The 12,695-nt window shown below is 34.8% G+C and overlaps 1 protein-coding gene across 2 annotated transcripts in view; it reads left to right on the top strand.

Annotated features, from left to right (window-relative positions):
- Window positions 1–12,695, top strand: part of LOC150075172 (polyamine-transporting ATPase 13A3-like) — a 409,674-nt gene that overhangs the window by 255,814 nt on the left and 141,165 nt on the right. For both annotated transcript variants that reach the window (XM_090388296.1, XM_090388295.1), the window contains one exon: window positions 4,440–4,564. In XM_090388296.1, coding sequence (XP_090244422.1) covers window positions 4,440–4,564 — 125 coding nt within the window. The remainder of the gene's footprint in view (window positions 1–4,439; window positions 4,565–12,695) is intronic.

Genomic DNA, 12,695 nt, shown 5'->3' with positions numbered 1-12,695 from the left:
ACCTAATCATTGATGATCTTTATAGATGATCTAATCATAAAAAAAATTAAAAAGGACAAAAAGTAATAATAAAGAAGACCTAACAGTAAAAAAATAATGATGAGATCTAATAATAAAAGATATACTAGAAGGAAAAAATCAAGAGTTTAATGAGTCTCATTCAGTTTATGGATAGCTCCCATTCATCCCAGTAGCCTTTCTTATGTTCAATTTCAACAATTTCTCCTCCACTTTGCGTTTAGTTATTACAAAATCATTTAGCTCTCTAGCAGAGTTTGTTAAATTTCTGACATTCACCTCCGTGAATATCTCCTCATTTGTGAATGTAGATGCAAATTACTCATTCAGTTTGTCAGCTACCTCAGCAGGTTCATCAACAATTGAAAACAATTGATGTCAAGTGGACTAATCTGATTCATCTCCTTCCAGAGTTTACATATGTAAAGAAGTATTTACTGTTTTTCTTTGCATCCTTTGCCAAAGATTTCTTGTAAACTGCCTTTGCCTGCCTCACATCATTTGTAACTTGATTACAGACTATCTGATATCTACCATAGACATCTGTGTCTATTGATAATTGATATGCATCCCATGCATTTTTCTTCTCTGCCTCGAGTCTCACTAAGTCATCTGACATTCATATAGGCCTAAACCTTGAACAGTATTTCTTAATTGGTATGAAAAGCCTAGTTGCTTCCAAGATTAATTCCTTGAATGATTCCCACCTAGAATTTGCTGTTGGTAACATCTTCAGTTGGTCCCACTGTATAGTATTTAAAAAATCTCTGAGATCGCTGTAGTCACCTTTATGAAATTAAAAACCCTTCCCTTTACCCCTGATGGTAGATTAATAGCAGCCACAGGCTGAGATGTAATTGATTCTTTCACTGCTTCTATTGGAACATGCAGCAGCCTGGAAAGCAAGGCGTTGGGAATCACAAGGCCTTCTGTGGACATTGTAGGGATATTTAAGACATGTGAATCAGACATAAGGGATGCAGAATTTGAATATGGGAAGTACAATGTTTACAGAGAGGACAGACAGGCCAAGGTGGGGAGCTATGCTCTTAAGAAGAACATAAAATCGAATTGTTCAGTGCTTGGTTGTGTTTTGAAAAACAAATACATGCATTCCCATTCTTGTGGGACCGTTACTAACTCCTGGTATATCCACCAATTGCAAGGTCTAAAAATGCTATGCCTAGTATGCTGAGATGATCATCCAGCTGGGAACCAATGTAAGTAGGAGCAGAGTGGCAACTACACCACACCGAGGAAGGGTTAACCCTCTGTGACAATAGGTAATACAGGCAGTTTCCACTTTACAAGTTTTTTTTTTTTTTTTCTCAAGTACCAACAAAATTAAAAATCTGAACATTAATTGCAAAAAATGAATGTTAAACATTCATAAATACTGCATTTCACATCATGTGCGCAGCTATACAATACAGTACCCCTCTTTACGATATTAATCCATTCCAGAGACATTATTGTATCATGAAAATATTGTAATGTGAACCTATTAACGTTGTTTTTTGGTAATTCATTCCATGACCTCGGAAGTTAATTTTCGCTATATAACTCTCTAAAAAGTTTTTATAGTGTAAATTGTATTAGTTACCAATTCAAATCATTAAAATGCACTACACTCTCATTGTTATCACATGTTCTGTTATAAGAACAAATTTTGAACGGTTTGTGATATTTTTTTAAAGTACATTTCTGGAAGTCACGACCATAAAACAATAAAAACAATTTGCACTTTCCGGTTTATTGGGCCTTTCTATTACTGCAAGCAATTACAAATTTGTATAAACAGTAGTAAACTCCATGTTATTGCATTTGCAAAAATACTGATAGCTGGAATTGTGTGGTTTTTTATGTTTTTATGGTGAAATGTGTTTCCACTTTACTGAAATCTTAAATCATATAAAAAACATAAATAAATTTTCAGTAAAAATTTCAGTATAAATAAATAATGACGTAAAAGCCCACAGAATTCCAGCTATCAGTATTATCGCAAATGAATCAGATCGAGTTTACTACCAGTTTATAATAGATTGCGCTAACAGAAAAACCCAATAAACTGGAAACTGCAAATTGTTTTTATTGTTTTATGGTAGTGACCTGCAGAAATGTGCTTTAGAAAAATATCACAAGGCCATTCAAAATTTATTCTTATAACCGAACATATAATAATGATGAAAGTGTAGTGCATTTTAATGATTAGAATTGGTTTTTTGAAATTAAAGCAGCTGATTCTCCTAACCCGGTGATCATATTAACCAACTCTGCCTACTTATTTCACTTTACAATGGACTGTCTCCAACCAGACCACATGGTCCTCCCTCTCAGCCAATAGCATCATTTGTAAACGTGTTGGCTGCATGTTTTGTTTTTGCATCCTTTAGTTGAAGTGATTTTTTGTGTTGTGCTTTATATTAATTTTAATCAGTTTTTTAAATATGTACAATTTTCATTAAAAAAATTTTAGAGAGATAAATAACTTAGTTTATAGTGAAAATTTCAACTTCTGAGGTCTTGGAATGAATTACTAAAAAGCAATGTGTTATCGGGTTCACATTATGATATTTTCACAATACGATGGTGTCTCTGGAACATTAATATTGTAAAGCGGGGGTCCACTGTATGCCCACACTTTGTACACAAACAAACCTGGTATTATAAAGATTTTTTTTTTTTAAAGCTGTGCTTTTAATAATGCACAGTGAAAGTGAATCCATACTAGGGAATACTGATGTAATTCACACTGATGTAATTTTAATAGATATTTATATTTTTAAGTGTTTTTTTATTATTTATTATTTTTTTTTTATTGTATTCAATGCATTAGGGTGCCTGCCAGATGGTTAATACTGTAGGCTCATATATAGTTAGGGAGCTTGGTGATTTAATCATATTCAAGTTACATTCAGTTTTCTAACTTTAAGTGTAATTATGAAGTATAACATAAATCTCAATTATAATTGTACCTATAATATTTGTAAAGTTATTAAATTATAATAAAATCAATTGATTTTTTGCAAGATGTGTGCTAGATCCTTTTCTAAAAATAAAAGGATCCAAAGGTTATATAAAGGTGTTACATAATGTATCCATAAATTATTCACCTGATTATGAAGTTTGATTAAAATTTTATTGTAAAATGGTTTGCTGCACTTAATAAAGCAACTCTGAATTTCTTATCATACAGCCAGCAATTCAGTAACCCCCCCCCCCTCACATGGGCAGCCACATAAAATGTCAAGATGGTAGCTGATTTTATTCCAAGGGTTTTGAAGCATCTTTTGAGAAATGGAAGTCACTGTCCATTCAATTGGCCTTTCAACTCTCTGATGTTGTTGACTTTTTTTTTTTTTTTTTTTTTTTTGCATACACCTTGTCTTTTATGTAGCCCTGTACAAAGAAATCCATAGGTGTGATATCTGGGGGATGAGGAGGCCATGGAATGGGATCATCCCAGCTGATCCATTAGCTGATAAATTTTTATTGTGGTAATCATGCACATGAAAGTTCCAGTGCGATGGTGCTCCATCTTGCTAATAGAGCACATGTGGCTGCATATCTTCCAGCTGAGGTGCAGCATACAATTCGAGCACATCTAGGTAATTTGTGGAGTTAGTGTTTTTGTGGAGGGAAAATAGCCCCATCACCTGGCTGAAGGACAGCGTGTACCACATTTTTACCTTAGGACTATCACACTCATGTTTACAAACTGAGTTGGGGAATTTTCAGATCCCCATATGCAAAAATTGTGAATCACTGAAAACTTCATTTTTCAGGAAGTGACTCTCTTCATCTATACAGTTGAGAATGTGAACAGCAAATTCCTCTCATGATTTATCGTGAGGCATAATTTTCTGGATGATTTTCACTTTGTAAGCATAAAGTTTCAAACACTTTCAACCTACCCTATGCTATGTTGCTTTGTAGTATTTGCAGCTGCAGGCGTGCCCACAGACAGAATTTTTAGGACTTTGGGTAAACACTTCCTGGATTTCTGAAACTTTATCTGCAGATACACAAGGTTTCCTTGCTCCTTTCTGGCACAGCACACTGCCAGTTTCTTGAAACTGTTTCAGCCATTGCCTCATTAAATGTTCCTTGGATCTTTCTAGAATTTTGTTTGAAATGTCTCTTTACAGTTGCAGAAAGTTTTGTATCTCACAACCACAACACACCCATTGTTTTCTTGTGCGCTGTCGCCATTTTAATGCTTTACTATTGCAATGCATGCTGTGATAAAGGCTGAAAACTGATCGAGTTGTTTTGATAACTGCGGTAAACTATTTTAAGATACCTATTACAATAAATTTTAATTGAGCTTTATTAATCAGGTGAATAATTTATAGACACCCTGTGTTGTTATTATATAGTAATAGGGACCCTGCTCTTAAATATTTATATTTTTATATTAGGGATGAACTGGAACATGATTTGCATTTTCAAGGGTTGATAGTTCTCCAGAATAAACTGAAACCAGAGACTCAACCTGCGTTAGCAATTCTGAAGTATGCCAACATACGAACAGTTATGGTTACAGGTTTGGTTGATATTGTATTCTGCTGCCTTTACTAATATTAATACTAATTATATGGAATTTAAAATTAATAGTATTATGGAATGTGATAAATTATACCTACAAGCATGTGCTTTGCTCAGTTTTAATGGGCCCATTATATTTTTGTTGTTATTCATAAAATCTTTTCATACTTAGAGATGTATGAATGATATTTTCATAATTATATCTCCCCCTCCTGTTTTCATTAATATATTGAAATAACACATCTTTATTGCCATCATTACATTCCACGTTGTCAGCCATGCATTTTTTTCAGTTTTGACCTATTATATATTTTGGTAATATGTACAGTAGACTCTCAATTTACTGGGATTCCATTAACCGGGACACTTCAAGACTCCAAATAAAATAAATAAACCGGAAATCATAAAATTCAAGTAATAAATAAATAGGAAATAAACAGATGTTTTGCAAGTCATAAATAAGCGATATTATAAGAAACGGCATTATAAGTTGTGATTGGGAGATGAATGTACTTATTCTCGCAACCCCCGCTGTGTTCACAACTGCCGCTCAAAAATTATTAGAAAGAGAACAAATGTTTAGTTTGTTTTAGTGTGTCACATGGATTATTGTGTTTCGTTATTTACATCACGGATGTCGAAATTTTTTTTAATAATAAATAAATATATATATATATACATACAGTAAACCCTTGATTTAATGGACCCCGATATAACCTATTTCGGATTTAATGGCCCGGACAAATAATAATACAGTAATTACATATTAATCTCATATACATTACCCCCTCCTGTTCATTAATATATTGAAATAACACATCTTTATTATCATCATTACATTACATGGTTTCAACCATGCATTTTTTTCAGTTTTGATTGACCTATTATATATTTTGGTAATACGTACAGCAGACTCTTGATTTACTGGGATTGCATTAATTGGGACACTTCAAAACTCCAAATAAAATTAAAATATAAACTGGAAATTATAAAATTCAAGTAATAAATAGAATAGGAAATAAACAGATGTTTTGCAAGTCATAAATAAGCGACACAATCCCCGCTGTGTTCACAACTGCCGCTCAAAAAAACAGTAGAAAGAGAACAAATGTATAGTTTGTTTTAGTGCGTCATGTGAATTATTGTGTTTCATTATTTACGTCACAGATGTCAATTTTTTTTATAATAAATATATATATATATATATATATATATAGAAAATTATTTTTAATGTTATGTGTAAATCTTTAATTTAACTTATGCTAATAATGAAAATACCGTGTACCCTGGGAGCGATGTATGTTGAATAAAGGGGGAAGAACGGAAAAGAAAAGTGTAACGTTATAAACAAAGTGCGAATTTTGAAAAAATGCAAAATTTGAAAAGAACGACCAAGGTAGAAATAGCAGATTTTTGAAAAGAACGACCAAAGTAGAAATAGCATTGCAGTATCTTTCATAATTTCTGTGTCTTCTTCAGAGGTCATCCACCTAAATTATGAAAAAGAACAGCAATACTCTTACTTCTGTTTCTGACATGTTCTGTATGTCAAAAAACACGTGTACACGGACACGTGGTAAAAAATAATTTAGAATATAAATTTTGAATAAATAAAATACAAGTTAAGCAAACTTTGGCATAATATTTTTGCTTAACTTGTATTTTATTTATTCAAAATTTATATTCTAAATTATTTTTTACCACGTGTCCGCGTACACGTGTTTTTTGACATACAGAACATGTCAGAAACAGAAGTAAGAGTATTGCTGTTCTTTTTCATAATTTAGGTGGATGACCTCTGAAGAAGACACAGAAATTATGAAAGATACTGCAATGCTATTTCTACTTTGGTCGTTCTTTTCAAAAATCTGCTATTTCTACCTTGGTCGTTCTTTTCAAATTTTGCATTTTTTCAAAATTCGCACTTTGTTTATAACGTTACACTTTTCTTTTCCGTTCTTCCCCCTTTATTCAACATACATCGCTCCCAGGGTACCCGGTATTTTCATTATTAGCATAAGTTAAATTAAAGATTTACACATAACATTAAAAATAATTTTCTATATACATTATGGTTGTAGGGTACCTTTGCTCTTGCAGTGTCCCTGATCCATAATTCATATTATCGATATTTCATTTTATCTCTATTCAAATTCAAATCCATTTTCTTTCTTTACTTAATTTTATTTTTTATTCATAATTATATATATATATATATACACACACACACACACACACACACACACACACACACACAAACACACACAGTAAACCCTCGATTTAGCTGACCCCGATATAGCGGATTTTGGATTTAACGGACCGGACAAATAATAACACAGTAATGTACATATTAACCCCTCCTGTTCATTAATATATTGAAATAACACATTTTTATTGTCATCATTACATTCCACAGTGTCAACCATGCTTTTTTTTTTTTTTTTTTTTTCAGTTTTGATTTTCAGATTTTAACGGACCCCGATATAACGGATTTCGGATTTAATGGACCGGACAAATAATAATACAGTAGTGTACATATTAATCTCAACCATGTTATTTTTTTAGGTTATACAAAACTTCAGTGTTATTATTAATTAAAAATTAATATTTTAATTAATAATAATTACCTATTTCCATTATTGTTTTGATAATTACCTACCTTTATTTTTATAATCAAATTCAGGAAATTGTAGGCAGGAAATTGTTTTTTTTTTTTTCTTTCTTTCTCTCTGAAAATGTGTTCAAATAGCTGTTTAACCATATTACAGATAAGAGCAGGCGGTGACTTGCGAGCTGAACGTGACTCGGGACATTAAACTGCAGGTCTACCGACTCACTTTGTTTCAGTCTCAGTCTGCCTCAAACTATCGTGCAGTCAGGTTGTATACAATTTGAGTCCCTGAAAAACAATTTGAGTCCCTGAAAAAACGAGTGCTTGCCCTCGAAAATAATGCTTCTGGGAGCTCGTCAGGGACTCAAAACTCCAGCAATCTACCAAGTGATGCACACCCGATTCGAGCCTCAAAACAGAAAAACCAAGTGCAAACTACCCTGGTTAGAAAGGACATTGTTTTATTAGGAGACTCCATTGTCAGGGAAACGGGGAATATTTTTTGTAATAAAGATAGGTGGAGCAGAACCAGGGTATGTCTGCCGGGAGCAACTATTGATGATGTCACCAACAGACTGTCAGATTTTAAAGGGGGTAAAGAAAATATTATTATTCATGTGGGGACAAACGATATTAAACGTACACGATCTGACGATTTGTTGGAAAAATACAGGACCATGCTGAGGAAATGTCGCGAGCTAGGCCATAATGTCTATGTGTCTGCAATTCTGCCCAGACACGATAGGAGGGATTATATGTTAAGAGCCTTGTGGATTAACTCAAGACTTGAAGGAATCTGCAAGGCTTTAGGGGGTAAATTTCTATCAGCATGGCCCACACTTGTAGGTAGAAGGAATTTGTTTTGTAGAGACGGGATACACTTAAACAAAGGTGGTGCAAAAGTTTTTGCCAGTATTATTGAGGATACCTTAAAGGCTCAGGGAAACTGCTAGTTAGGGGGGATGTGGGTAATACTGACACGCGTTTATCTGATAATATTGGTCAATGTAACTCTTGCACATACCTTAAGAGTTCTTATCTGTTACCCCAACTGGACGTATTATCTAGATGTTCTGGGGGCAAAGACGTTTCACGTGAGCAGGTAGCTAATATCAGGGAAGAGAGCCTAAAAAACTTCAAGGGTTGTGTTAGGGTTGTTAAATATACAAGAACAGTAAATCTTAATTGTTTATACAGTAACGTTAGAAGTGTCGTCAATAAAATGAGCGAATTCGAACTGCTGGTTAAAACAAGTAACGCGGACATAATAGGGCTTACGGAGACGTGGTGCCACCCGGAAATTGGGGATGATGAGTTTCAGTACGGCTTGTATAATGTATTTAGGAAGGATAGAGTAGATAGAAGGGGTGGTGGGGTAATGCTTCTTATCAGAAGCAGCCTGAGTGCGACGATAGCTTTCCCAGATTCAGACATTTCACATGCTAGTATAGAGTCTGTATGGTGTGAGATAGTTGGAAACAAAGGTACAATGCGAGTAGGCGTAATCTACAGACCAGGTGATTGTGAAGACTATGACAAAAGCCTCTACATGCAAATGGAATGGGCAAGTAAGCGTCAATGCCTTATTATGGGTGATTTCAATTTGCCTCTAATTGATTGGAGTAAATGGGAAGGAAACTCGACATGGGGAACAAAATTTTTAAATCAACTAGATGACTGTTATTTGTATCAACATGTCAGGGAAAGTACTAGAGAAAAGAATATCCTAGACCTCATCATCACACATGAATCAGATGACATAACAGGGCTGACAGTAGAGGAACCAGTAGCAGGAAGTGATCACGGAGTTCTACGGTGGATGATGACGAGAGAGGTAGCAGAAGTAAAAGGCAAAGGAATGGGTTTTAATTTCAGAAAAGGAAATTACGATGCCTTAAGGTACTACATGGCCTCTATTAACTGGGTAGATATCGCCCAGAGAATGAATACATTTGAACTGTGGTACGCTTTTAAAACATTAATCACCGATGCCTTGAATGCGTATATACCATTAAAAAAATACTCCACGAGAAGGGTTCCAAGTTGGATGAATAGTGAAGTTGCCACATTACTTGAGCAGAAAAAGGTGGCATGGAAACGTTACAGAGCAATAAAAAGTACTGAAGCCTATAACAGCTACAAGGTGATGTGTAATAGAGCCACAGAAAAGGTTCGACAGGCAAAGGCAGTTTATGAGAAATCACTAGCAAACAGAGCAAAGAGGGGGGATAAAGAATTCTTCACATATATAAATGCCAAGAAGAGCAGGACAAACCAGATCGGACCTCTACGTAAGGGAAAGGGGATAGTAATAAATACACCAGCTGCCGTTGCAGATGAACTCAACAGTTATTTTGCATCGATATTTACAAATGAAAAGCCTTTTGTGGCAATGGGAAATTGTGGGAGCGAAGTTAAAAAATATGTAATTAATGATATTGAAATCTCGCAAGATTATTTAATGAAAAAACTTTCAAGCCTACAGACTAGTAAGGCTCCTGGAGTTGATGGAATATACCCTATAATCTTGAGAGAGGCGGCAAGCGAGTGCATTGAACCACTGAGGCTGGTTATGCGAGCATCACTAGACTCTGGGGAGATTCCCTTGGATTGGAAAAGTGCAAATGTATCTCCCATACATAAGGGTGGCTCTAAAAGTGAAGTGGGAAATTATCGACCTGTCAGTCTGACTTCAGTAGTAGGGAAAATCATGGAGGCATTGATCAAGGGTGGAATTCAGGATCATTTGAATCGAATTGAAATTCTCAAGGATACTCAGCATGGTTTTGTAAAGGGAAAATCATGTTTAACAAATCTGGTTCGCTATTTCGAAAGGGTCACTCACGAGCTGGATTTAGGGAATAATTTCGACATTGTTTATTTAGATTTCAGCAAAGCTTTTGACTCAGTCCCACATGAGCGGTTGCTTTATAAGCTGGAACAGGTTGGAATCACTGGAAAAATCCTTAGATGGATAGAAGGATGGCTTCAGGGCAGGAGGCAGAGGGTTGTGATAAATGGCTATTCCTCAGATTGGGTTGCTGTAAGAAGTGGGGTTCCCCAAGGATCAGTATTAGGACCACTGTTGTTTTTAATTTTCATAAACGACATTGATGAAGGGATAGAGGGCGTGATGTCTAAATTTGCAGATGATGTTAAAATTGGTAGAGTAGTTAATGATCACTGTCAAGCTGAGCTTCTTCAGAGAGACCTAGATAGACTTCAAGAATGGTCAGAAAAATGGCAGCTGTGCTTTAATCCAACAAAGTGTAAGGTATTACACCTGGGAAACAGTAATCCCAAAATAACTTATTCACTTGGTGGAGTTCAACTAAACCCAGTACTGGAGGAAAGGGACTTGGGTGTTACGATACGGTCAGACATGAAATTCTCTGAGCATTGTAAACAGGTTGCAAGGAAGGCCCATGGTGTCCTATCGATGATCTATCGAACTTTTGCAAGTAGAGATAGGGACGTGATAATCCCATTATATAAGGCCTATGTTAGACCACACTTGGAATACTGTGTTCAAGTATGGAGACCGCACCTAAAGAAAGACATCGAGCTTCTTGAAAGGGTGCAAAGAAGGGTAACTCGCCTGGTGAGATCGGCAAAAGGGCGTCCGTATGAAGAAAGACTTCGAATATGTGGGTTGCAGAGTTTGGAAACTAGACACCTTAGGGGAGATTTGATTGAGGTGTTTAAGGCTCTGAGAGGCATCAGTAAAATGAATGAGGACAAAATTTTCAAGATTATAAATGATGCTAGAACTAGGGGACATAAATTCAAGTTACGCGGGGAAATGTTTAGATTGGACTGCAGGAAGTTTTATTTTAGCCAGCGAGTTATAAATTACTGGAATAAGTTGCCTTCATGGGTGGTAGAGGCCGACAGTTTGGGGAAATTCAAAGGTCATCTGGATAGTACTTTCGGGTAAGGGAAGCGCATAGGATGATAGGATTAATTTCCTTTTTATTTAATTTTTAATTTCATTTTATTATTTTTATTTATTTATTAATTATTATTATTTATTTATTTATTTAATTTTTGTTTTTATCATTGTTTTGTTCGGATTTTTTTTTTTTTTTTTTTTTTTTTTTTTTGGCTGGTGCAGCATAAGCCATAGGCTTTCTTGCACCATAAGGCCGTTACTAATACTAATACTAATACTATACAGAGTGTTTCTGTAATTTCTGAATTGTGACTTTATTTATTAAATAATTTTGCAATCCTTACAATTTAAAATGGCATCAAGTGATAGAGGAGTTAAAAGAAAGCGTGTGAACTTAAATGTGGCACGGAAATTAGAGCTAATTGAGAAATTAGAACAAGGCGTCTCAGTAGCACGTGTTTGTGAAATTTACAGCATAAAAAAACAAACTGTTCCTGATCTCTGTAAATTAAAGGCCAAATTTCGACATTTTATATTTACAAGAGAATATTACATATTCTTTATTATAATTTAATAATTTTATATTGTGCAGTACTGTATATTGTATTAAAGCTTTTTTTTTACATTAAGAACAATAAAAAATGCCTCCCCTCCCCCCCCAGGTTACATTCGGTTTAACGGACTTTTGGCATTAACGGACATCTCTTCTCTCCTATTAGTCCATTAAATCGAGGGTTTACTGTGTGTATATACAGGGTTATTCAAAATGAAGTCCGGGGTTTCAAACGTTCAAACATTTCAAACCCAGGCTCGATGTCATCTGAGTAAATCTTCTGAAACTTGGCTGCTGCTGTTGAAATGTCTTCATCATTCATTGTTGGAAATATGACCAGGAAACCAAAAAAAAATGGTCGAATTCAAACATTTCAACCCCCGGACTTCATTTTGAATAACCCTGTATATATATATATATTTTATTATTATTATTATTTTTTTTTTTTTTTTTGTTTAGAAATCACAAAAATGGTGGGGAAACACAAAAGAGTTGTGCTTTCAATTGAACAAAAACTTGGGATTATTCAAAATTTTGAAAACGGAACATCCATTAAATCTTTAATGAACCATTATAATGTTGGCGACCAAACCATACACGACATCATAAAAAATAAAGGGAAGCTATTAGATTTTGTGGGCACATCTGATAGCGTTAAAGATGTAACTATCAGAAAAACGACGAAACAGTCTATATATGAGGACCTCAACAAGGCAACGGTGTTGTGGTTTAGCTAACAAACAGCAGAAGAGCCAAGGCAAAATATTTTTTTGATGAATTAAAATTGCAGGATGATTTTATTGCATCTTCTGGGTGGTTGACACGGTTTAAAGAGAGAGGCACAACCTTCGTCAGATTGCCATTCAACGTGATAAACTAAGTAGTGATGCATGGGCCACCCAAGAATTCACCAGTGAGTTTCAAAAATCTATTGAAACCAATGAACTTGTGCCAGAGCAAATTTACAATGCTGATGAAACACGTTTGTATTGGAAATGTCTATGTGGGGCCTAATGACATTAAGCATACACGATCTGACGATCTGTTAGACAAATATAGGACCATGCTGAAGA

The sequence above is a fragment of the Mastigoproctus giganteus genome, chromosome 14 (genome assembly GCF_048544385.1).
Source record: "Mastigoproctus giganteus isolate SK-2022 chromosome 14, ASM4854438v1, whole genome shotgun sequence".
Lineage (NCBI taxonomy): Eukaryota > Metazoa > Arthropoda > Arachnida > Uropygi > Thelyphonidae > Mastigoproctus > Mastigoproctus giganteus.
The sequence above is the reverse complement of the archived record's forward strand: the minus strand, read 5'-3'. Positions and strand labels throughout refer to the sequence as shown.